The sequence below is a fragment of the Bos javanicus genome, chromosome 9, assembly GCF_032452875.1.
Source record: "Bos javanicus breed banteng chromosome 9, ARS-OSU_banteng_1.0, whole genome shotgun sequence".
In the NCBI taxonomy this organism is placed as follows: Eukaryota; Metazoa; Chordata; class Mammalia; order Artiodactyla; family Bovidae; genus Bos; species Bos javanicus.
Window position 1 is genome coordinate 98,182,993 of NC_083876.1, and position 25,985 is coordinate 98,208,977.

Below are 25,985 nucleotides of genomic sequence, written 5' to 3' on the forward strand. Positions count from 1 at the left end.
TGATTTTTTCTTTCCTAAAGTGTTTCATGACATATGTTTCTATTAGTTATTTTATATATATATATATATGTGGCTTGTCTCCCCAGCTAAACACAAGCTTCTAAACAGCAAAATCAGTGTCTAGAATTGTTCTAATTTGTAACACTAGACTCTGGCTCTCTTCAGAGATCAGTAAAAAGTCTTGCTGAATAAAGCAATCAGTGGTGGTAACCATTAAAATCTGAGGGCTAATATTGATTAACATATACCCAGCAAACTTAAAAAATAACTTAAGTCATTTTTCATTAGTGCCAATTGGTGTGAAAACCAAAATTCAGTATGATTATAATTGAACAAGAAAAACAGCTACTGGTTTGGCCTAAGATGCATTGCTTAAATGAGATACTGTAATAAGGTAGTTTTGTAAAAGATCCTATACCATAATATTTAGCAAATGCACAGACGGCAAGAATTAAGAATGGAAATAGACTTTTATCAGATTCTTGATATAATCTAAAGTAAGAGGTTTAAGTAACCTAAAAGTAATTTTTTAGTTTGTGATGCATTCTTTAAAAAAGTAGATCACGGGGTCAGCACTAGAATTAAACCTATTACAGCAGTGAAAAGTGAAAGTGTCAGTCACTCAGTCGTGACCCCATGGACTGTAGCCTCTGTCCACGGAATTCTCCAGGCAAGAATACTGGAGTGGGTAGCCATTCCCTTCTCCAGGGGATCTTCTTGACCCAGGGATCAAACTCGGGTCTCCTGCATTACAGGCAGGTTCTTTACCATCTGAGACACCAGGGAAGCCCTCCTACAGCAGTAAACTACATAAACTATCCATCATTTTAAATGTGACAGAAATAAACCCATTTATATAGAAGTCAAGGACACCAGTGCGCCAGTCAATTTACCTAGGACTTGAAACAACGTAGTAAGATAGCTGATTCTGAAAAGTCAAGGATCAACCAGCAAGAGTCTTTGTGCACAACTCAACTTTTAATACTTCAGTTATAACTTCAGCACTGATCTTTGGGGTTAGCAAAATTATAGCTATATGGCCTCATTCTTTACTTACACACTCACATACCACACAAACACATACCACAAAATAAAAACCAACAGAAGCTTATGACTGTATGTGGGGAACAGTTTCATTTATAAACAATTTCCATGTATCTTCTATTTAAAAAGTATTTAAAAACCTGGAGAAGGGAACGGCTACCCACTCCAGTATTCTGGCCTGGAAAATTCCATGGACTGTATAGTCCTTGGGGACACAAAGAGTTGGACACAACTGAGTGACTTTCACTTCACTTAAAAACCATAGTAGAATGTCTTTGTAAAACTATCTTTGTGCATGTAACTTTGTGCATGTAAAACATGCAAATTGATGTCTTTAAAATAAAAGCTGAATATTATCTTGATAATTGTTCTTTAAGGTCAAAAAAGCAAAAAAAAAAAATAAACTTAAAGAACCAAAATTTTATACAGTAACATTTAGGTAAGGTCTGTAGATTAAGGAACTTCAAGCATCATATATTTTTCAAGATACTGAAATTAATGTTTCTAAATATCTGTTATGGTATACTGATTCTCCAGTTTATTTAAAATTGTTCCCTTGAAAGAAATGTTGAGTAGTTAAACAACAAAAGTTCTCTATTTTGAAAAAAAATCATTTTCTAGTTCCTCCATAGATGGCCATTGCAAAGTTTAAACAATTCTAATTCTCAGATAATAATATACAGACAGCAGATACACACAAAAGCTTCATTTAGATAAAACAACAAAGAAAACTACCATTTCCTGATTTTCTTCCTTATCCCTCCCCACACACCACCTTGATTCTGCAAATGGCAGAATAAATGAAAGCTCCTTTCTTCTACATCAACTCCTTTGTCCTCTGAAGGTTGCCTAATCATATTCATCTCTTAAAATGAAGTAAGAAGCATTTCAAAAGCTGTATTCATATTAAATCAACTTTCTGATTCCTGCATTGCAGGAATAAAGCAATGTAATCACATCTTAAATTGGTTTACAGCAGGCTGTCTACCTTATCCTAGTTCTCAGGATTGATGAAATGAATAGTTTTAAAATAGCGCTTTTTGAAATGACATGAGAATTAATAGTGCATAATTATCTCACTGTTGACAAGTGAGAGATGTTTAACTCCTTAAATGAGCTTTCCTAATGAATTGGTGTCAGAGAAAAGCTTCATTGCCTGTACACTGTTGACTGATATCTAGGAGGACTGACTGAAACCATAAAGGCATATTAAAAACCAACTTTTAAAATCATGTAGGTAAAAATTAAATGATCCAAATTTCACTTAATATTTGGCATATCTTAAGATTTTACATAAATTTCAGTAGTATTCTAGATGCTGGATTACTAGGAAAATCTTCTTTTAACATTTTATTTGTCAACTAAGAAATGTTCAACCTTTCTCTAGAGTTTCAACAAAACAGACTTTAGTATTAGACTTAGATTTAGACTCTTTATTACTGAAAAGAAAAAATCTGAAAAGCAGCATTTAGAATGTTTCTGATATGTTTGAGAATTCTAATGAAAGATCAACTATAACACAATGAAATAAATCTTCATGCTTTTTAAAATAAACTTTTAGTACATGTACAAAATTTATTAAGGTGTTATTCTTACTACATTGAAGTTTACCATTTTATATTCATTCCTTGTCCTAATTCACGTTAACTCATAGCTATACTGTTCAGTTCTTTATTCTAAATCTTGTGGGTAAAACCAAAACAGATTCACATTTCTAATACCTGGAAAAGAGAAAAACCAGCACATTGCCAGCAGCAGGGCTATGCAGATGAAACCTAATATAAAACAGTTTCTTTTTTTTTCCCCTGTATCTTTCTCACAAACCAACTGTCTACTTTGAGAATGTTTTCAGGCACTGGGCTAAGAACTTCCTATTTAATCCTGGAGCCCTCCATGGATGTAGATAACATTATCTCCACTTTACAGATGAGGAAGGCAGGGCTTCCAGAGGCTCCTGTTTCACAGTCACACAGACGGGAACGAGCAGAGCCCCACGATAAACTGAGACGACCAGGATCCGAGACTGCAGTGGCCACAACATCGAGGCGGCCCGTCTGCCTAGAGGCCACCTGTCTGCCTAGAGGCCACAGGCAGTTTGGGAAAAGAGAGGTTTGCTTCGTAATCAAACCCCTAACTTAAGAGTTCAGGCTTCCGAGGTGGCGCTGTTGGTAAAGAAACCGCCTGCCAATGCAGGAGACAAAAGAGACACGGGTTCAAATCCCTGAGCCAGAAGATCCTCTGGAGGTGGGCATGGCGACCCGCTCCAGTATTCCTGTCTGCGAAATCCCCATGGACAGAGAAGCCTGGCGGGCTACAGTCCCAAGGGTCATAAAGAGTCAGACACAACCGAAGCGACTTACCACGTACATACTTCAAGAATTCAACAAGGCCTAGGGATGGATAAATTTGGGACAAAGATTCACAGTCTTTACCTGGTATCCTCTTTAGTTAGCATCAGAGAGAAGGACTCAAGAGTTTAAAAACAGACCCTGAGAGTGAAACAGTGAGAGCAAAGGGTGAAGACAGTGTCCACTCAGGCTCTCAGAACTAACAGAACTGCCTGAGCTGGCAGTGCCCTCCACCTGGGCAAAACGGGCCCAGCGCCCCCAGGCACTGGTGGGCCACGGGCGGCTGTGGCCAGAAGGGGAGTACCCTGGGAGGGATGCTGGAGCAACGAACCACTTTAACATCCTTTAGGAAACCAAAGTCTCTGTATCTGCATTCCTCCCCATGTACAAATCCTACCATTTCTTCTCCCAAACTCCTGGGAGACTGAGCCTCAGGAATGAACTAGATCACAAGCAGCTAGCTTCAGTCTTGTGTCTCACGTTCCCAATAAGATAATTAGATATACGAATGGTTCAGGCTATTCTAGACCCTACATCAAAGCTCACTGGACTAGTTTTGCTAAACAGACACACCTGAAAATGTTTTAGGAGCAATGTACTCTGAGTTCCAAATATGACATCTTCAAGGATAATCAGCCAAGAAATTTTAGTCAAGCTATTTTATAAATATTTGTGAACGTGTATAAACATGTTCTGAATAGAAAAAAAAAAAAAAAGCTAGATTTGATTTCCTCATTGGCAAACTAGAGGTCACGGAGGGCCATTTCATGAAGAATGTTAAATTAATCATTGTATGTGAATGGGCCTGGTAGAATCTAGCACCAGTGGGTACTCAAAGACGATATCTGAATTGCAAAACAAAAGGGCTTCATGTTTTATTTATACTGCAAAAATCTACCAAGAAAACAGTATTCTTATCAACCACTTTTAAACTATATCAAATAATTGTATTGTATTTACCAAGAGTATAGAGATTTATATTGGCAAACAAAAACATACTGGGAACTGAAGCGTTTCAAAGGTAAAGATGTACTTCACGTTATCACTTTGTAATGTTCCTTTTTTGTTATCTTCAACAACAAAAATGAAAAATGTTAAAATAAAAAGGGACTTTAACAAGTTCTAGAAATTATCTTCCAGCTTTTTAGTGTCTGTGATGGAAGCCCTCCACACCAGCCATACCCACGCTTGATGTCAGACAAGCACTGACAGGGTGTTTGTGGTGGGGCCTGGGGAGCAGCTGCATGCACAAGTAGGGTCAGGGGTCAGGCCCTCACTTAGCTGCCCCCTCCCGTGGCCAGCCTTTAGGTGATATTCTTGAAAACTCTTTCCTCACTAAAAGGAACATGGTTTTAGAAACAGCTATATGGCAATATCATTTGCACTCACAGGTGTATAGATGGAAACTTTAGCCTACAGGGCCAGTCCTAATATTCTGGGCCCCAGATCCCACTGACTTGACCAGAAACACCCTTAATCAAGTCGAATCTGGTAGTACTTTAAGAACTCATGCTCCAGGGTATAAAATCTAGATATCCCTCTTCTGTATTGTCATTTAATGAGCAGTATCAAGCCTCTTGGAGGCAAGGAACTGGCTTTTTTGAACGCTTCCCTCAAAATAATGAGGTTTGGAGAACAGCTGTCAGTCATGGAAACGCATCAAACATTGTATGATGACCTCTTGAAACCTCGTTCCAAAAGAAAATTAGAAATTAAAATAATACAGTTAAGCGCTTATAAAGTTTACAAGATTCTTATCTGCTCTGAAAACATGAAAAGAATCAAATTAACTTCTTGGCCTGAGAAACTCGGGTCTGTTTTTAAGGCCCTACTCTGCAACCCTCAGTCAGCCCTGTAGGAAGGTAATTCCCAGGGCCAGAGGGGTAGACCCTGCAGCTTCTCAGAAGTAAACGCAGAGAGCTAAATTAAGGCACTCAGACGGGCATGCACAGGTTGTGCAGAGCCTAGCTGTTTGACTCCCGTGGATTCTAGAGCAGAACACTAAACACTTGTGTTTATTTAGAGAGCAGGTACAGAAGAGAGCAGCAGAAACTCGGCTTTCTCAGTGTTCCCCTCCAGCTCCTGCTAATCAAGGGGAACCACACAGCTAACAACCTCATGCGAGGGTCTTAAAATGCAAGTTTTAATGATATTTCATTGTAGTGCCCTTGTACCCCAACGTGTTTATTCTGTTTTCATTTTACCTGTGTTAGAGAGAGAGAGACCACAGCAGGAAAACTGCTCTTGTGAGAAAGAAGGACATAAAATGCAAGCGATGAATTAAAGAGGCAAATGAAGGAACTCTTTTCCTTTATTAGAAATAGAGGAAACAGATTGTGCTCGTCTCCCGAGGGCCCACAGCCGCGCTGCGTGGAATTCAGCCAGCTTCAGTCACAGAGCTCACTCAGGAGTTTTGCTCTGTGAAAAGAGGAAGCCAGATGGGCTATTTACTTTCAACAAGATAATTCTGGAGGAAATTGTTGTAAGTCAAAGAAACTTTTTAGCTTCATCTGCTATTTTAGCCTCTACACTAGATTCAGGAGGCAGGCAGGGAGGGTTCTGTTAGTGAAGACATAGAGGAGACCTGGAATGGGAATTGGGGAAACAAGAGAGTGCAGTGCGCATGTGGGCGGTGGTGTTACCCAAGTTCAGCAGCTTCACAGACACGCCACCCGCGCTCACATCCTCACTCCACCAGCCACTCCCTACCACCCTGGACCAGCGATCTCAGCCCTCAGAGCCTCAGTGTCCTCCTGGGTATCACGGGGACCATACTCGTCACAAGATGATGTGAAGACTGAATGGCATAATGCAGGTACACCACTTAAAATATAACACACAACATAGCTCTCAGTAAACACTGGGAATTATTTTTCTCCATGTCACTATCTCTTCCATTTACAAAATATAAACAAGCTATCATACACATACGTATGTATATACAGGTATGTATATGTGAATATATTCTTAAGAACATAGTAAAAGCTCAATATTATATTAATCTACCAATCATACTTGATGAAATCTGTATATGTGAAAACAACCTCTCTTTTATTTTGCTGTCACAGAGAAAGAGTAATATACTCCAGATAATTTTATCCTTGGGTCAAGAATTTTAAAGGGGTTTTTCTACATAAAATCACTTCTTTAAGAAAAACAACTGTGAAAAGAATATTAAAAAGCTCATTAAATTGTGTGTTAGAATTCTCATAAATATAAAAGATGCTTCCTAACCAAGAAAGCAAAGTTTTCTCCATCAAGCAGTAAATAATGGCTACTGCGATGGAAAAGTCATCTAACAGCCACATTTTCAGGATATATAACATATAAATATTGTTTATTAAGCAAAAACTAAAAGTATTCAGGTTAAGTTATGGAGTCACTAAGCATCCAAGTTAACCTACCTTTTTTTTACACTTATAATATTTTGAATGATAACTGATAATTCTAAGATAATAAAAGATACTTTCTGAATGATGCAATATAGAATTACATTCAGTCTACTATTTTTACCATGGCAGGAGAAAGGAATACATTTTTAGAAAGATTATTCAACATGAAGGACTAAAATAAACAGACTGTTTCACTTGGTTATCTTTGCATTGATATTGAGAAAACCACAAATATTCCATTTCAAGTTATTTATATTAAAGAAACAGCATCACTATTTTTTGGTAATACATTCTCCTCCTGAAGGGGAAAATAACCCAAAGAAATGATCAATTTATGGATTCAGACACGACAAATACAAGAGCACATATTTTAGAACTAAAAAATCTAACAAGAATTGTTACTGCATTTAATTTCCTGTATACTTAGTGACAATCCAGCTGTGCACCAAGCAACAAAATAAGGGAGAAGGTCCATTTATGCTTGCCGTAATAGCGGTGCATATGTCAAGCTTTATAAACAGTCATCAGGTCATCATCTGCAATGCAAATCCACTGCATGCCTGGCATTCATCTGGGCCATATTACATTCCTCTGGGCCATATCTGGGCAAAGGGAACTGTTGCCAATAGGACAACATGTACGCAGCTTGCTGCACCATGAGCAATGAGGTCCTTTGTCTCTGATCCATGAGTCTTTTGTCTTCTGACAGCATCCACAATACATTAACTGGCTAACTTATTAGAATTTAAGTAGAGAAAGTGCTGCACTCAATACGCCAGCAAATTTGGAAAACTCAGCAGTGGCCACAGGACTGGAAAAGGTCAGTTTTCATTCCAATCTCAAAGAAAGGAAATGCCGAAGAATGCTCAAACTACCACACAATTGCACTCATCTCACACGCTAGCAAAGTAATGCTCAAAATTCTCCAAGCTAGGCTTCAACAATATGTGAACCATGAACTTCCAGATGTACAAGCTGGTTTTAGAAAAGACAGAGAAACCAGAGATCAAATTGCCAACATCCGTTGGATCATCAAAAAAGCAATGGAGTTCCAGAAAAACATCTATTTCTGCTTTATTGACTATGCCAAAGCCTTTGACTGTGTGGATCACCACAAACTGCAGAAAATTCTGAAGAGATGGGAATACCAGACCACCTGACCTGCCTCTTGAGAAATCTGTATGCATGTCAAGAAGCAACAGTTAGAACTGGACATGGAACAACAGACTGGTTCCAAATAGGAAAAGGAGAACGTCAAGGCTGTATATTGTCACCCTGCTTATTTAACTTATACGCAGAGTACATCATAAGGAACGCTGGGCTGGATGAAACACAAGCTGGAATCAAGATTGCTGGGAGAAATATCAATAACCTCAGATATGCAGATGACACCACCCTTATGGCAGAAAGTGAAGAAGAACTAAAGAGCCTCTTGATGAAAGTGAAAAAGGAGAGTGAAAAAGATGGCTTAAAGCTCAACATTCAGAAAACTAAGATCATGGCGTCTGGTCCCATCACTTCATGGGAAATAGATGGGAAAACAGTGGAAACAGTGGCTGATTTTATTTTTTGGGCTCCAAAATCACTGCAGATGGTGACTGCAGCCATGAAATTAAAAGACGCTTACTCCTTGGAAGAAAAGTTATGATCAACTTAAACAGCGTATTCGGAGATGGCAATGGCACCCCACACCAGTACTTTTGCCTGGAAAATCCCATGGACGGAGGAGCCTGGTGGGCTGTAGTCCATGGGGTTGCTACAGTTGGACACGACTGAGCGACTTCACTTTCACTTTTCACTTTCATGCATTGGAGAAGGAAATGGCAACCCACTCCAGTGTTCTTGCCTGGAGAATCCCAGGGACGGGGAAGCCTGGTGGGCTGCCGTCTATGGGGTTGCACAGAGTCAGACACGACTGAAGCAACTTAGCAGCAACAGCAGCAAACAGCATATTAAAAGGCAGAGACATTACTTTGTCAACAAAGGTCTGTCTACTCAAGGCTGTGGTTTTTTCAGTAGGCATGTATGGATGTGAGAGCTGGACTATAAAGAAACCTGAGTGCCGAAGAACTGATGCTTTTGTACTGTGGTGTTGGAGAAGACTCTTGCGAGTCCCTTGGACTGCAAGGAGATCAAACCAGTCAATCCTAGGGGAAATCAGTCTGAATATTCATTGGAAGGACTGATGTTAAAGCTGAAATTCCCATACTTTGGCCACCTGATGCGAAGAACTGACTCATTTGAAAAGACCCTGATGCTGGGAAAGATTGATGGCAGGAGGAGAAGGGGACGACAGAGGATGAGATGGTTGGATGGCATCACTGACTCGATGGACATGGGTTTGAGCAAGGTCCGGGAGTTGGTGATGGACAAGGAGGCCGGGCATGCTGCAGTCCATGGGGTTGCAAAGAACTGGACACAACTGAGTGACTGAACTGAACTGAACTGAGACTAAATATCAATTCCCAGATCCAACATGCTTATTTCTGGGAAGAACCACTCATGATACTTGATATAAAGCCCAGTTAGGGCAACCATCCCCACACTTAATGTTCCAGTATGAACTTACATAGATGTTCTAGTGTTGAAGCTACTCATCCTAGATTCTTTGACAGAAGCAATAAAAAATTATTAACATGAGAATGTAAAAAACAGGGTCATTTCCCTACCTTCTAGAATCTAAACCTATGAGTTCTCCTCTTGGGTCTCAACATAAAATTAAAATGTTACTCTTCAGTTCCACCTCCCCCATAGCAAAACTCCTATGAAGGGAAACCATTAATACCATTACACTGCGCTTCAGTGTGAAGAAGAAAAGTATATGCAACAGTCGCAGTCTAGTTTAGGGGGAAGGGAGAATTGAGATGTGGCCAAGACGGGGAAGGAAATGAATAAGGAGTGCTACTAGCCACAAAAAATATGTATACACATTTTTTTTTTATTCTAAGCCTGATTTTCTAAAGTACCATCAATCTATCAATCAATTTACAAACAATAAGCCTATACTCATGGAGGCAGAAAAACAGCTAGAAGACCATTATTTATAAAATTAAGACCATAATTTATAAATTACCAATGGGGAGGGAAAGCAGGAAAAGTTTCAAGAGTCAGGTAATAAAAGAGTTGAGAAATATTTTAATTTCCATTGTCAAAAGTCCGACACAAGCAAAGTGTATAAGATTCAAAATTCACCTTCAGAAATGTAAAAAAAAAAAAGATTCAAGTTCCACCTGGTGCTTTGTGTATGACAGTGCCAAAGACCTGTTAATTATCGTGTGTGTGCTCAGTTGCTTAGTTGTATCTGACTCTTTGCGACCCCATGGACCATAGTCCGTCAGGCTCCTCTGTCTATGGGATTCTCCAAGCAAGGATACTGGGGTGGGCTGCCATTTCCTACTTCAGGGGATCTTCCCAACCCAGGGATCAAACCCACGTCTCCTGCACTGGCAGATGGATGCTTTATCACTGAGGCACCAGACACCCTATTATCTATTACTTTCTGTTAAAAGCAAAGGAACAACTTGAAAAAGAGGGTGAAATAATAATTTAGAAGCAGAGTTATAAAAGTAGTTTAATTTCTAGATTTCTGGCTGCATATCATATATGATCAATAAATATTCTAGATTTACTGCTTTACAATGTATATACATTTTTTAAATGTGCTTAAAATTAGGAAAATCCACATTATTTCAGAAAGTAACTTCATATTCACTTCTCTCCATAATTCATTAAAAATAAAAATAAATGGTTTTTGAGAATAATCACAGACATGAGTTTGATGGATGACCATTTCTCTGCCCACCCACCGTGAGCCATGAGGACAAGGCAGATATGTTTATTCATAGAGTTCTGTATTCTCATGTATAACTGATGTTGCTGGCATATGCTGTTACTTAATTACACAGAGGCAGAATAAATGCCTGATGCAAAGCCACTTCTGGAGTTGTGCTCGCTTACTATAAACAGATACAAATATTTTGAGGAGAGTTAAAAAGGCAGCTTAAAACTCAACATTCCAAAAACTAAGATCATGGCATCCAGTACCATCACTTTATGGCAAATAGATGGGGAAACAGTGGAAACAGTGACAGACTTTATTTTCTTGGGCTCCAAAATCATTGCAGATGGTGACTAGAGCTATGAAATTAAAAGACACTTGCTCCTTGGGAGAAAAGCTATGATCAAGCTAGACAGCATATTAAAAAGCAGACACATTACTTTACCGAGAAAGGTCCGTCTAGTCAAAGCTATGGTTTTTCCAGTAGCCATGTATAGATGTGAGAGTTGGACCATAAAGAAAGCTGAATGCCAAAGAATTGATGCTTTTGAACTGTGGTGTTGGAGAAGACTCTTGAGAGTCCCCTGGACTGCAAGGAGATCAAACCAGTCAATCCTAGGGGAAATCAGTCCTGAATATTCACTGGAGGGACTGATGTTGAAGCTGAAGTTCCAATACTTTTGCCACCTGATGGGAAGAACTGACTCACTGGAAAAGACCCTGCTGCTGGGAAAGAATGAAGGTGGGAGGAGACGGAACAACAGAGGAGGAGATGGTTGGATGGCATCACCGACAAGCTCCGGGAGTTGGTGATGGACAGGGAAGCCTAGTGGGCTGTAGTCCCTAGGGTCACAAAGAGTCAGACACAACTTAGCGACTGAATGGAACTGAACTACCCACATTTTAAAAAGGTTATAATTTAAACCTATCTCATAAATAAGATGAAAGAACATCTTTAGAATAATTCTGAAAAAAAAAAAAAATCCAGCTTCACTTCTTTGTTTTAGAACTAGGACTTTGGTGTCATCCAAGGTCTCTATCTAGTGGACTTGAGGAGGAGGTGAGTGAATACTCTAGATAGAAGACTGTATAGATGACCTCAGAGTCAGTCAAATACAAAGAGCTTACGAACAAATCCATTTTTCCTATTAAAAAACCCCTCAGAATAATTAAAATGAATTTCCACTCAAATTAAATTGCCTTGTAGTTCTGTGTGCAAGGCTTTAGACATTATAAACACTCCATGACTTTGGCCTGCCAGGTTTCCTCAATCAATCATGCAGTAGCCTAAAATTAAATTGAAATGATTGGATCAAGGAAAATCAAATTTTTTAACATTTAGGTTCAGTAATGTGATTATGAAGCTTTTAGTGATATTGTAATTACTTTGAAGCTTCGAGCATATGTTTCTACTGAGAGTATTCCATGGAGAAAAACTGCATTAAGGAAACAAGTAAATACAGACCCCAATGATGCAAAAATAAATTTGTTGTAAAGCTAAAAGCTAAAGGTTGGAAAAGAGACAATGCATTCATGTAATTTATACTTTAAACATCCTGTGTAGAGTAACTACTTTAAAATCCTAGCTGGTTCCAGAATTAAAATAATGTAATGGCCTCCCTCTAAGGGCAAGCATTAGAGAAGCAATAGAGAGAAACAACAGCAAAGGACAGGGTAAAAAAAAAAAAAATGATTGTCCTGCGCAAGCTCCACTTTTTTACAGAGAAAAATGTGACTAAAATTTCTCTCTCAAAATTAATGAACCATTGTATCAGAATTTGAAATGCTTTAATACACTTAGTAATTACCAAAATAAAAAACCAAAGAGTTACTACCCTATTTATTAATGTTTTCATCCATTTCAACACTCACTGGGATTATGCTGGGTTTGGGGGCTACAAGATACATCAGGTAAGGCAACATCATCAAGGCAAACAGGAAGCGTGACTGGAGAAGACAAAATGAGAGACAAGACAATGGTCTGCTCTCCATTTCTCCTCTGATTCATACTTTCATTCATTCAACAATTATTTATTATGTATGAAGCATACATAATATAATTGAAACATCCTCCTTTCCTCAAGAATAAGGCAGGTAAATAAACACGTAACATTAAAATGGAAAGATTTAGGTCTTCAAAGTTTAACAGGAGAATGAGTCCATCAAATAATCTGTAAACACAGAGTTTTGGAAGGATCTGTCTATTCTATCACGGCATAGCTAATCATCTGAATCACTTAAAGCTCCGACGTAGGAAGAGGTGCATTGGACTCCCACCATTTAATTTGGCTGATGTCAATTTTATTCATTTATTTTTAATTGGAATTCACTTCTCACTTTCAGCCACCGGTTCTGCTATTCCCTGCTGTCTCGGAGGAGGCCTGACTCACAACATTCACCTGCCACTGACCAGGGCAAGCTTCAGCTGTTTGCTTCCTCTGCCCCAACGGGCCTTACAAGTCAACACAGTGTCCACTTGTTGCAGACATGCTACTCTTTGTTAAACTGGGACAGACCGGATTCGTATTGCTGTAATTCCTGTGTCAGTCAAAAGTAAATGAGGGAGACAACATAACCCTGCTGCCAAAGCTTCTAAAAATAAACCTGAACAGGCCCATTCTTAGCATTAAGACCTAATGGTTCCTCATTACTTATAAAACAAAACCTGAACTTTCCAAACAGGCCCTGATCTTCCTCCCCTGATTGTTCTTCCCCCTTCTTATGCTCTATCCTTGTCCATTCCACTCCCTCTGAGCAGCACTTCCCCTTCAGACTCTGCTTCCAAGTCCCCAGGCCCTCTGGTTTGAGGTCAGCTCAAATACCACCTCTGCTCTGGAGGTCCCCCAGCTTCATCACACAAATACACACTTCCATTATAGCTTCTGCTGTGGCTGATCATTACTTTGTCCGTGTACACAGCATCTTCAAGAAATCATGACATGCTCACTTCGTTATGGAGACTCGGAGGTGTCTCAGGTCATAACTTAGGGTCTCAGTAAATGTTTGTTGACATGAACATTTATTTTCTTCTTTCATCCAATAAAAATGAACTCTCTTGTTTTCTTACAAATCAAATTCTGCATCTATTTAATAAATGTATTCCATACTTCCTTTAGAGTTTCTCCTAACTAACAATGCATAATGGAATATTTTCCAAATATTTCAGCTGAAACTGCTTCATGAAACCCAAATTCCACACAGACATCTTTTTAAAAATGAACCAAATTCTTTTCTTGCCTTTCATAACTTTACTGGGATTTATATAAAACTTCTAACTGTGTATTTCCAACCTAGCCCTATTAATTATTATTTACAAGGGCAGGACAATGTTAAATGATTCCACAGGAGCATTAGGTGTCTAACATTCATAGTGAACTGGTGAATCAGAAGTCAAAATGTACATAAAAGGGTTATTTGCTCTCGCTTTGCCTGATCATGTGTTGTGCATGGAGTCATATTTCCTGTCAAAAGCATAACAAGGCTTCCCTTGCTCTACAGGATACAAATGAGCAACCCGGTACAGCAAATCACCCCGAGGCAGTTCCCCATTTCAGTCCTGGAGTGTGGCCACGTGTTCTTTTGTCACCTGGGAAAACCACCTTGAAAAGTGAGTTATGTCCTTGGCCAGCTTTATCAACCAGCCCACACATACAGACACATACACACACGCTCACACAATGCTGGATTCCCCATGTGTAACATTACGGTATGGCCACTAAATGACCCCAGAAGAGGAAAGATCAAGTAACACAGCTGTCAATTCAATGTCCTGTATCGGTCATCCTTAGTTCATAAGAAGACACCTGAAAACCAGATTCCAAACGGTGAAGGCCTTCATGGTAACTGTGGTAGGCTGGACAGACCACCTCGGCATGTCCATATACTAATTCCTAAAACCTGTAAGGGCGACCTTGTATGGCAAAAGGGTCTATTAAAGCAAGGATCTTGAGATGGGAGGTTATCCTAGTGACTCCTAAATGTAACCACAGCCCTCTTATATGAGGAAGGCAAAGGGAGATCTGACTACAGTGAGAGAGAAGGCACGACCCACAGAACAGAGACGAAGGGAGGCAGCCATGAGCCGCGGAGCCAGCAGCCTGGACAAGAGGAAGAGGACTCACCACGGAAGCTTCCAGAAGGAACAAGGCCTGCTAACACCTAGAGTTTAGCTCTTTAAAACTCATTTTGGACATGTGACCTCCAGAAGTGTAAGAGAATACATCTGTGTTGTTTTAAGCTGCCAAACTCCTGCTAACTTGTTACAGCAGCAACAGGAAGCTAATACAGTGATTGAGCCATGCCTCAATGGTATACAATACTATCAGAAAAAAGCTAGTGAAATTATGCTACTAATATTTGTTTTTCTGGAAACACTACTTTTTTGATCAGAACATGAAATTACTAGAAGTACGCTACCATGGCTAATTTATTTGACAATTTGTCACAAAAGTATAATCAGTTCTATACATATTTTAATCAATGATACATCTATCCTGTCCTTAAGCCTAGGTTTATAACACTGCATTTTGTTCTATTTCCAAAATACTTGCATGCTTAATGCTGAAGATCTGAAAAAACACAGAAAACCATAATAAAAAAAAAATCCCAGACCCAAGGTAATAATTTTGAGGTACACATCCCAGGATTTTTACATATATAAATGGCACCTAATGCTACAGTTTTCATTTATGGTAAGAAAGTTCTTACACTAATTTACAAAAAAATCTTTCTTAACTATCAAAGAATTTGCAAATATTTATCAGTCTTAGATCATTAATGTTAATCATCCTGTTATCATCATTTGTTGAGAACAAAAAAACAATCATGTCATCCCAGAAACCAGACCTCAAGTGGCATTTCCACCTTCCTCTAACTTTACAGGCATAGCTTGTATTCTACTGAGGATAAAATGATTGAATTGGGTACAGAAGTCAGAAGAGATATCTAATAAATTTATACATGAATAACTGTGACAACCATAACTGGACTTAACAGAGAAGTTCTTTATGTGTTAGACCCCCAATACAAATAATTCCAGAACTTCCCCTCAATCCCTCCCCTCCAGCAGAGTTATGAAATGTGCTGCCGCATGGCACAGTGCCCAACACGGCCAGTGTATGATGGCGAGGACACAGACCCAGCGTGAACCTCCAGCATCATACACTGTGAATAAGATGATTTCATGCCTTTCTTGAAATCAAGCTGATGGAGAAAAGAAAATCAACACACTTGATAAGAAACTCTGCAAGCAGTAAGCAAAAAACAAACGCATACACACACACACACACACACACACACACGCGGGAAATAAAAAAGAAGAAAACCCTAGAAAGGACCACAATAAAGGAAGAAATTCCCTTACCTACCAGTAACTGGGCATGTCACCAGTTCCTCAATGGACAACAGTAGGAAGTAAATGCCAGACCTCCACTATGTACACTATACACTACTTCCTGTTTATACCATGTAACTCTGTCCAAACTGACTGCACAGTGAAACACATACAATTCCCACCCACCACTGTGAATTCAGGCAATCATTTAAAAACATCTTTCCGTGGTGTCACACACATAACCAGACTTAGTGGATGCCAACTGACGTGTGCAGTCCACATCTGCTTGTGATCAGCATCCCGGAAAGGCAGCAACTCAGAAAAGGCTGCCCCAGTTGTGCTTAAACCTGAACCTCTCACTCCATAAGGACTCACCAGGGAACTGGAAAGGACTTCAGGCCAGAGTTCTAGGGCAGAGAGAAGACTGAGAGAATGAATTATTGTTCTTGAGACTTTATATTTCTCCAGACAGGTAAGCCTAACTCCTGTCCTATCCTCAAGCCAGCTCAAGGGTCTTCACTCCCCAAAACTCTTGACTCAAGGGAAGAAAACGTAATCAGGACCATATTACCCTGAAAGCAAAGTGCAGAGGCTGGGCCTATGAGTAGTTGAGTTTTACTGCAGACAACTCCCGAGAGAGAGAGAGAGAGAGAGAGAGAGAGAGAGAGAGAGAGAGAGAGTCCAGGGGAGGAGCCACAGCAGGGCTGGTCTCTTTAGTCACACGATTCCTGACACAACCCTCAGGAACACTTGTATAACCAGCCAAGCCCCGTGGAAAGCCCAGAGGCAAGCAAGGAAAGAGCTCACCTCTTTAATTAGTCAGACAGCAGCTGCTTCTGTGAGCTCTGACAGAATCAAAGAACGTGGGGAAGAAGAAAATGAGGGGAGTACAAATGGATGATAAAAGCCAAGGTTTTCCTCAGAAACACACACATCCCAAACCTCGTCCTCTTTCTCCACGTTATTAATAACAAGGTGAATCTCGGGTGTCTCTTTCCTTTCTTCCCATATTCTGGAAAATGAATCTACTCTGAACAATAAGCTTAAAAAATGATTATATAGTTGCAGAGGGGTTCATCTCAGGTGATGGTATTTACACATTGAAACTTCATAGGGATAACTGGCACATTCATCAATTACAGGGATAAATAAAGAACATGTTTCAACTGGAACACTAATATTAGTTTCCTAATCACTACTATTTTCCTCTCCTAATTTGATAAGGGTGGGGGTTTAAGGGACAGGGAAGGTTTGTATATACTGTATATAGAGATTTTTCTCTCTCTGATGCTCAAGTCTCTAATGTTATCCTTTATGGGGAACCCTATTCAAATCTTACAGTAAGAGTCAACTCGATAAATCATCAAGAACTCATCAATACTCTTAAAAATACAAATGTCCTAAGGTGGTCTCAATACATGGGCCAAGCATATAAGTAAATAAGCCTGGAAGGTGAGCTGCAACATAAATCAATGTCTTTAATATCACAAAACTTAAGAGAGGAGCCATTCAGATTACTACAAAGAAGCATTTAAAATGAGCTCATTAAATTCAAATTAAAACAGAAACACTATATAAGCAATGGACCACAATTAACAGCTGAAGAAACAGCAGGTAAGAAACAATTTCCATTGATCAAAAAAATAAAAACTAACAGAATAAAGTATTCTGCACTGAAATGGTTTTCATGAATATGAAACACTATCAAGTAAGAACTTTTTTTTCTGAATTTTCAAAGAGGTTTGGAGGTAGAAATGGATTTGCATATCTTAATACAAAGGGCTTTCACTGAATCATTTTCAAGCAATGAAGCCAGGAGGTTTTAAAAAAAAAAAAATGCAGACTTCAAAAAACCCTTAGAAATAGTTCCAAAGTTGAAAAGGGCACAGAGTCATCATTTTGGAGTCTTTGGAACCAAAGAAGAACTGTACATAATTACAAGAAATCTATGCAAAAATGGAGAACTTTTTTTGTGACACAATTGTACATCATCATCAACAGCTTTCAGCCTACTTTGGGGACTGAGATGTAGGGTTGCTTCTCATCTAAAATTATTGAAATGGCAAAGCAAGAGACAATACACAGTATATTTAACTGAAATATAAATTCTGAGGCTTTAAAATTCACTATATACAAGCTTTGAAACTAATATGCAGACTTGTGGTCAAACAGTACAGTTAGACCGTACATTCATGATGGCTTTTTTCCTCTATTTTTTTGTTAACTCATGTATCCCTGGCACCCAGAACAGTACTGGGCACACAGTAGATACTCAATTACTGAATCTGCTTTCATGGAAATAAAGCACGATAAAGTGAGAAGTGAAGGGGTTTTCTTCTTAAATTCATTTGAAAAATTAAAATATATTGTTTCTCATCTATCAGAAAGGCAATAATATTTTACGCTACATGGGGGGAATGTGGACACGCACAAATGCTGTTGGTGCGGGCAGGGACACACGGACAGTTGGGCACTTCTTGCACTGTTTAAAGGCAGTAAGTTTAGGGTGGGGATGAGGCAGCGAGAGAGGGCAAACCCCGTAGGTGCTTTGCTGTGGAAAGCTGGGTCAGTTCTGGGGAGGATGTCTTTTTGTCATTTCTCCAGCTCACAGGAGTAGGATAGCTCTTTGTTGCCTTGCTATGGTGGACAGAAGTGTAGAACGGTGATTTCTTTTAAACAATTTGGAAATACCTAGCAAAATTCACAATCTACGAATCTTTCTTTTTTATATGTACTTATTTATTTGGCTGTGCTGGGTTTCAGTGCGGCACGTGGGATCCTTGGTCTTCACTGAGGCATACCGCGTGTGAGATTTAGTTCCTTGACCAGGGATGGAACCCAGGCACCCTGCACTGGGAATGCGGAGTCTTAGCCACTGGACCACCAGGGAAGTCCCTCTACAAACCTTTTAACTAGAAAATCCACTCAGAGATTGTAATAGTTTTACTTTACATATAAGCTTACATATGCAAATAAAGTCATATGGACACAAACACTCCTAATGATAGCAACTATCTGTAAACCTACTGTATGCTCATTTATTGGAGACTATCTACAGAATTTATGTACATCCATTAAATACTAGACAGGAATAACTGTAGGGTCGATCTGCACACGCAGATTCATAAGTTTTCTAAGAGATGTTAAGTTAAACAAAGTACAAAAAAGGTTGTTTGAATTATTTTTTTTTTTGATCACTAAAAATCATTTTTAAGACATTGAGTCTGAATTTCAATATTGGCAACATAATTATATATATGTATTTCCATGTACTTTAGGGCTTCCCTGGTGGCTCAGTGGTAAAGAACCCACCTGCACTGCAGGATTCAAGGAGACCTGGATTCAAATCCTGGGTCAGGAAGATCCCCTGGAGGACAGCAGGGCAATTGACTCCAGTATTCCTGCCTGGAGAATCCCATGGACAGAAATACCTAAATTTAGTTCAATACAACAGACATATAGGATACCACAAATGTCACTATTAAAACTCAGTTTTAAACACAAAACATTGTTAATTTTAAAAGGGTGAAATATAATTTTAAGAGAAATGCCAAAATTTATATTTTATTCTTAGTTGAATTTTCTTAAGCTTTTTATTCTGGTTTATATTATCTTAAAGTCCTCTCCATATTCCTCAAAAAAAAATAATTTTTCACCTACTTAAGTTGTTTCTGTAGCTATCTGAGTCAGGGCATTAAACATATTAGTAATAATCTAACTGGGACATGTAGTACTTTTGAAACAGTCTCTGTGACAAGAAAGAATCTTGAGTTTTGAGAAGGTAAAGGAAGATAATTTTATTGGTAGTGAGAAAATCAATTGCCGTGGGGGTCCCCCACGCACCCCCATTTCCTCCTGCGGGGATTCTTCCTGACCCAGGGATCGAGCCCGCATCTCTTGTGTCCCCTGCATTGGCAGGCAGATTGTTTACCACTAGCACCACGTGAGTAGCACACATGTCTTTAAACAAAAAATAAAATCATCCCCATAGATATATATTAGTGTATATTTTTAATCTTCTGTACATCACTGGATATAGACTATAATGCCTTTCCTGGCTCCAAAGTTTAATCAGAAATGGAAACACAACACTCCAAGACCTTCCTTCAATTGCTCCCACTTTCACTTACCTTTGGCATTATTCAACATAACCAAGTCCAAAATTAAGATTTTTATTACAATATACCCACTGACAGAATTAGGCAATGCAACTAGTTGAGTACAGAATAATATATTGTACATTATCCACATGGTTTTAACACATGAAGTATTTTTCTCAGGAGAGTACATGGATTTATTTATGTTATACTTATTTGCACTGGGTAAAGCAATAGCTGGAGTATAAGAAACAGCACTTTAGACACCACCTTATATTCTCCATGGCACTACCAGTTACGAATAAATGTCGAATCTTCCTTCCTGTGTCCCTAAACCCCAAACTAAACTGCCTAAATATAGTTCATTCAAACAAAATTATTTATATAATCATCTGTTAGAGAACAAGTCAGAATTAACTGATGGCTTTTAGATCTTAAATTCTTGCCTTTACATAGCTTTGCATGTGTGGGTGCTAGGTTGCTGCAGTCGTATCCAACTCTTTGCGACCATATGGACTGTAGCCCACCAGGCTCCTTTGTCCATGGGATTCTCCAGGCATGAATACTGGAGTGAGTTTCCATGCCCTCCTCCAGGAGACCTTCCCAAGCCACGGATAGAACCTGTGTCTCTTATATCTCCTACTGCACAGAGAGTCCGGTTCTTTACCACTTACTACCACTGGGGAAACCCCTATATAGGTTCACTGTAAATTTATTTCTTTTAGAATTATCCACGTATCAGATTATGTTGAACTAAAATCCGTACAACTGTCTTCAAGACAAGGTGTAGACTATTTTTTCCCTGTAAAATATGGACAGCATGAATTTTGGAAATTTTCATATTTTTCTGATTTAGTTTAGATTTGTGTTAGAAAATGAATCTTGTGTAATTGTCACCTAAAAAGGCTCAAAATATTCACAAAAAGTTATATATTTTTCTTAATTAGATAACCCATTCATCAGAAACCACATCATGTTAGAAAAGTAGGAAAAACTGGACAACATCCTTAGGTTTTACATTGTTGCAAACGGTGTCAGTTAGCTGGCATATTCCTCCTAGTGTTGGATAGAACGTTTCCGATTTTAACATTAGTCTAATAACTAACTGATGTAAGAAGAGTTTATCAGTATGTAAAAACTTACATACTTTTTAAAAATCACCTTCCATCATTGAGGCAATCAAAAGTGCTTTAAGCACACCCAGTCAAGAGTAATTCCCTCTACCCCCCAAAAAACTCACCAAACCAATTAACACACAGTCTAGAGGAAATCTGTCATAATAAACTCCCCAAGGAGTAATGTTTTGTAATCACACAGTACATTTCCACTAATTTTCAGAGATAAACCTTTAATTTTTGGCTTAACAATCCTGGAAAAGGGGGACTTTTCCAGTCTTCTTCACTACAGTGTTTACAAGCAATTCTAACAGCCACCTCCAAAGCTTTATTCACAAAAATGCAGCTAGGTCATTCTGTATATATATGTACACATATATATATAGAGAGAGAGATAAGGTTTTTGCATAATGAATCGTAAATTCATTATGCTGGAAGTTTTACTCCTTGCTATCATTCACTATTAATTATTCTTTCATCTCAGACCTCCAAAGAGATTATCTAGAAGACAAAAATTCAAGAGCGAAAGAAGTTCAAATCCACCTGCGGGAATTTGTTTTGACCTCAAGCACCATCACCAGGCACCGGTCTACCAATTTAGCGCTTCGCTAGGGTTTCCCTTCAAGAGTTCCCCGGACAGCGTGGGTCCCCTCCGTCCTCAGCGGGAAGACAGCCCCCCAAGGCGCCCCGAGTTGGCGCGGGAAGAAGGGCTTCCCCACGGACGCCCGCGCTGGAGCGGGCGGTGCGCTCGCCCAGGGCCCGCAGGACGCAGCCTTCTCCTCAGGGGCCCCCCCTGGCGAAGGCGTCTCCGGGGGGAAGCCTGGCAAGGCGGGCGCGGGCGGGGCTTGGGACAGAGACACACACGTCTTCTCGGGGAGCCGGCAGCGCCGGCTGAGGGGAGCGCGGACACCGCCACCCGCCACTGACAGCGGGCACCCGCGGGGGGGGGGGGGTCCCCGCCGGGCGGGGCGGCGCGGCGCAGAGACGCTGTACCTGGCAGGTACCCACGTACCTATCATGGCCACTGGGCAGGCGGCCCGCCAGGCGAGCAGGGTCCCACTCGCACCCGGGCGCCCACCTGCGCCTCACACGAGCTGCGCTCCGGGGTTAAATCGTTCGGGACGCCCCTCCCCCTCTTCCCCCCGGCGCCCCGGCCCTCGGAACGCGCACGCGCAAACGGCGTGCCGCCCGCAGCCTTCTGGGAGTCGTAGTTTTCACTCGTTAAGTACTGCCTCGGGTCTGTCGCCACCCGCCGCCCGCCCTTCCGGCCTGAGGCCCAGGAAATATGTACGTCACCGGGAGGCGGGGCCATCCAGCCTCAGTGTTGACGCGTCGCTTAGCAACCGGGAGGGTTACCTTTGGAAGCTCGTGGCAGCTCTGGCCTCGGCCCTGCCCTCTTCCCGCCCCTCCCCTCCCCTCAACTCCCGGCACCTAGGAGCTGCCAAACATCTGGATCGACCACTGCTACGAAGGGGTTGAATTTCTATCATTAACGCGCCTTTTTCCATTTTTTTCCCCCGACCTCCTCACATCCATAAATCTCACTGACTCTTTTACTACACGTTGTATGAGAACAAGACATTTTCTAGGAAGATGGTGGCAGAAAAAGAGACCCTGAGCTTAAACAAATGCCCAGCCAAGCTGCCGACGAGGACCAAGCTCCTGGCACAGCAGCCGCTCCCGGTGCACCAGCCTCACTCCATGGTTTCTGAGGGCTTCACAGTCAAAGCCATGATGAAAAACTCAGTCGTAAGTGATCTTCCCGAATCGAATGCACTCGCTCCCAGTCAGGGGACCCCAGGTTGCAGAGACTGGCTGGCCCTAGGATGGATTCTGAGCCCATGTCCTGGGTGGTCTTCGCCCAAAATGGCAATTTATTCGGCCAGTAGCAGACGGTACCCAACAGAGTGTGGAGCTCCAGGCTACAATGTTAAGAAGGGGTCTCGGGCAATTGATGTACTGTGCCCGTTTCTAAGCACCTTCCTAATAACTCCGGGTTATTAGGAAGGTGCTAAGAATAACTAGCACCTTAGAATAACTCTAGACCACCTGAATTTATCCTTCAGCTATATACACAAAGAAAGATCCCCTTTACTTATTGATTCCTAAACTAGCCTCACTGAGAAAAGCGCCTTAATAGAAGAAGAGGGCTTAGAAATCATGAACTCCCTTGCAAAATTTAACATTTCTGATGTACAGCTGGGAACCTAAACTCATTAACAGTAAGAAATTTTATCAATTCAACCTAGACATTATAGGAATATCCTAGCATTTTTTCTAAGAAGATTCTCACAAAAATGCATGTTAAAGTACTGAGAAGCAACTTAATAAGAAGTCTGTTTCCAAATAGATCTTTTAAACTTTTAATTTTAAAATTTCCAAGATTTGATGCTAGTACTTCTGACTATTAATACAATTCATATTTCATTTCTATTGTTTTGTGGTAGTAAAAATCCATTATTCTCAATACTATTAGGGGGGAAAGTTTAAACTGCACATGGAAGGTTTCAGTATATACATGATAGTTAAAAAAAAAAAAAAAGCTTTAAATGTGTGCTACACCAGGTTTCACTACTGACTAAGCACCTGGCTGAGAGTGATATATTCAATAATAAATGCAGCTTTCAAATTTGTGTAATTTACACTCTGGGAGGATCTGACTTATTGTGTAGCAACTCATATGTTGAATGAAGAGCATTGCTTTCCAGTGTCACATTATTTGTTTCACATAAATGTTGCAAACTTAATACATTATTCCTAAACTACATCCTTAAAATATGCAAATGAAATAGATCACCTTTAGACCCAGAGGCCAGATTCCCACGTGGCTACACAAAATGAAATTCTGATTATTGGAATGTGTATCAGTTGCATTGCAATAATTATTCCCAGAAATAGACTAAAACTTTCTACTTGTAACTGTGAGTATATCTTGTAAATAGGTGATCATGGGAGCCAAGATGATTAGTTTATCAGCAACAAAGAATACCATAACATTCAAGCTAATTATTTCTTTTTTTTCCTTCTACTCAGTATATATAATTTTAATGATTTTCCCAATGTTATGTTTCTTCAAAGACATGTACAAAATTGGTCAGATTCTTTTTTTTAGAAAAAGTATATGTATAATCGTGTTTATTTTTTAGAAACATAGCCTTTCACATAAAGTCATAATTCTGGAAAATCAAATATTTCAGTATTGTCAAATGTAACAAGACTCAAACAACAACACAAAAAACTGATTATGAAGCAGCCTTAATTATAAACAACTTATTTGAGGTACATTATCTTCTTGTCTCCATATACTTAAGGAAAATCCCTTAGTGTAATAATAATGTCTCCTCGGGGATCTTCTAAAGAGGATGCGTCATTCTTTCACTTCATTTAGTGGGAATCATAATTGTTAGATGAAAATATTGTCCATCCATCCATCCATTCATTCAATCAATGATAATTTTGTTTGTTTCTAAACCTAAGATCTTGCAAAGCACAGTTCTGGGGATTTGTGATCAGCAAAACAAAGCCCCAGTCCTTAAAACTCCAAGGAAAGCCGCCACTAACAACAATGGACAGGTCTTGACAAAAGAAGGACACTTTATATATCCTAACTTCAATGGTACAAGAAATACAACCTTTCCTCTTCATATCCAATATTTACATTTCAACATTTCTCTTGAAATGTCAGCAGTATAGGCCCTTTTGCATTATATAGTCTATTGGGATTTCCCAGGCAAGGATATTAGAGTGGACTGCCATTTCCTAGGCCAGGGAATCTTCCCAACCCAGGGATTGAACCTGCATCTCCTGCATTGGCAGGTGGATTCTTTACCACTGAGTCACCTGGGAAGCATATAGTCAAAACACCCTTCTTTCTTAAGGTTTATTTCTGTTCAGAAAATAACACGCTGATCCATAGCTTTTCGTGAATCCAACTCCTTGTTCCACAAGCGAACCCAGAAATCACTTTTCTAGTGTTAGGACTTGCCATCAGTTCCCTCTTTCCAGTACTCACTAATTAAATAAGCCTTCACTCCAGAGCACTTCCACAAAAGATTTACAGAACTGTATCCTAAGGAGGTATATGGAGACTTCCAGTGTATTTTGAGGGTGCTTCAGCAATACAAGCTTGATCATAGACAGATATGATCCTGTGGGCTGTGCAAGCCCAAATGCTTAAACAGTTATAATCTATATATGTGAATGCAGAATTATTTACAAAACACTAATGAATGTGAATGGATAATTAAAATGGCATAAAACATGTAAAGCACATAAAACAGTGTGTGGCACAGTCAGTGATCATTTGTTACCTAAGGACTGAAGGGATGTGGGTGTGTAGATGTGTAGGGAGAAGGGCGTTAGAACAAAGGGAGCAACATAAGCAAAATCAAGACAGGGAAGAGTTGCAATTCAATTTGGTGGAAGCAAATAAGAATAGTGGGAGATGAAATTAAATCCATAGAATAGGGTTAGATCACAGAATGCCGTTTTTAATTAGCTTCTTATTAACATTATACATGTCCATTGTGAAACGTTTTAAGTGTCTTGGCTTAGTAAAGGAGGCTTCCCTGGTGGTTCAGTGGGGAAAGAGTCTGCCTGCAATGCAGGAGTCCTGGGTTGGGAAGATCCCCTGGAGAAGGAAACAGCAACCCACTCCAGTATTTTTGCCCGGGAAATCCCACGGATAGAGGAGCCTAGCAGGCTACAATACATGGGGTCTCAAGAGTAAAAGTTTCTCCTAGTTAAGATAATGGGGACATTTTTAACTATTTTTATCACTGGTCCTCTTAAAATTTCAATGTTTTATTTTAAAGCTTTGCTTCATCTTAATTCATTTTGGTTTAAGAAGCAAGGTATAAATTTATTTTATTTTTCCAAA

General features: G+C 39.8%; 2 protein-coding genes across 8 annotated transcripts in view; one reads left to right on the forward strand and one right to left on the reverse strand.

Moving 5' to 3' along the window:
* The window catches only part of PRKN (parkin RBR E3 ubiquitin protein ligase), a 1,237,035-nt gene extending 1,214,714 nt beyond the window's left edge, over window positions 1-22,321 (reverse strand). For both annotated transcript variants that reach the window (XM_061428497.1, XM_061428495.1), the window contains exon 1: window positions 22,119-22,321. In XM_061428497.1, the coding sequence (XP_061284481.1) occupies window positions 22,119-22,125 (7 nt within the window). In that variant the 5' untranslated portion in view covers window positions 22,126-22,321. The remainder of the gene's footprint in view (window positions 1-22,118) is intronic.
* Window positions 22,322-22,430: 109 nt separating this feature from the next.
* PACRG (parkin coregulated) overlaps window positions 22,431-25,985 on the forward strand; it is a 530,120-nt gene continuing 526,565 nt past the window's right edge. For 2 of the 6 annotated variants that reach the window (XM_061428503.1, XM_061428505.1), the window contains exon 1: window positions 22,457-22,855. In XM_061428503.1, coding sequence (XP_061284487.1) covers window positions 22,700-22,855 — 156 coding nt within the window. In that variant the 5' untranslated portion in view covers window positions 22,457-22,699. Of the gene's footprint in view, window positions 22,856-25,985 lie in introns of all 6 variants that reach the window. The other 4 variants (XM_061428504.1, XM_061428499.1, XM_061428501.1 and 1 more) reach the window with 4 other exon arrangements.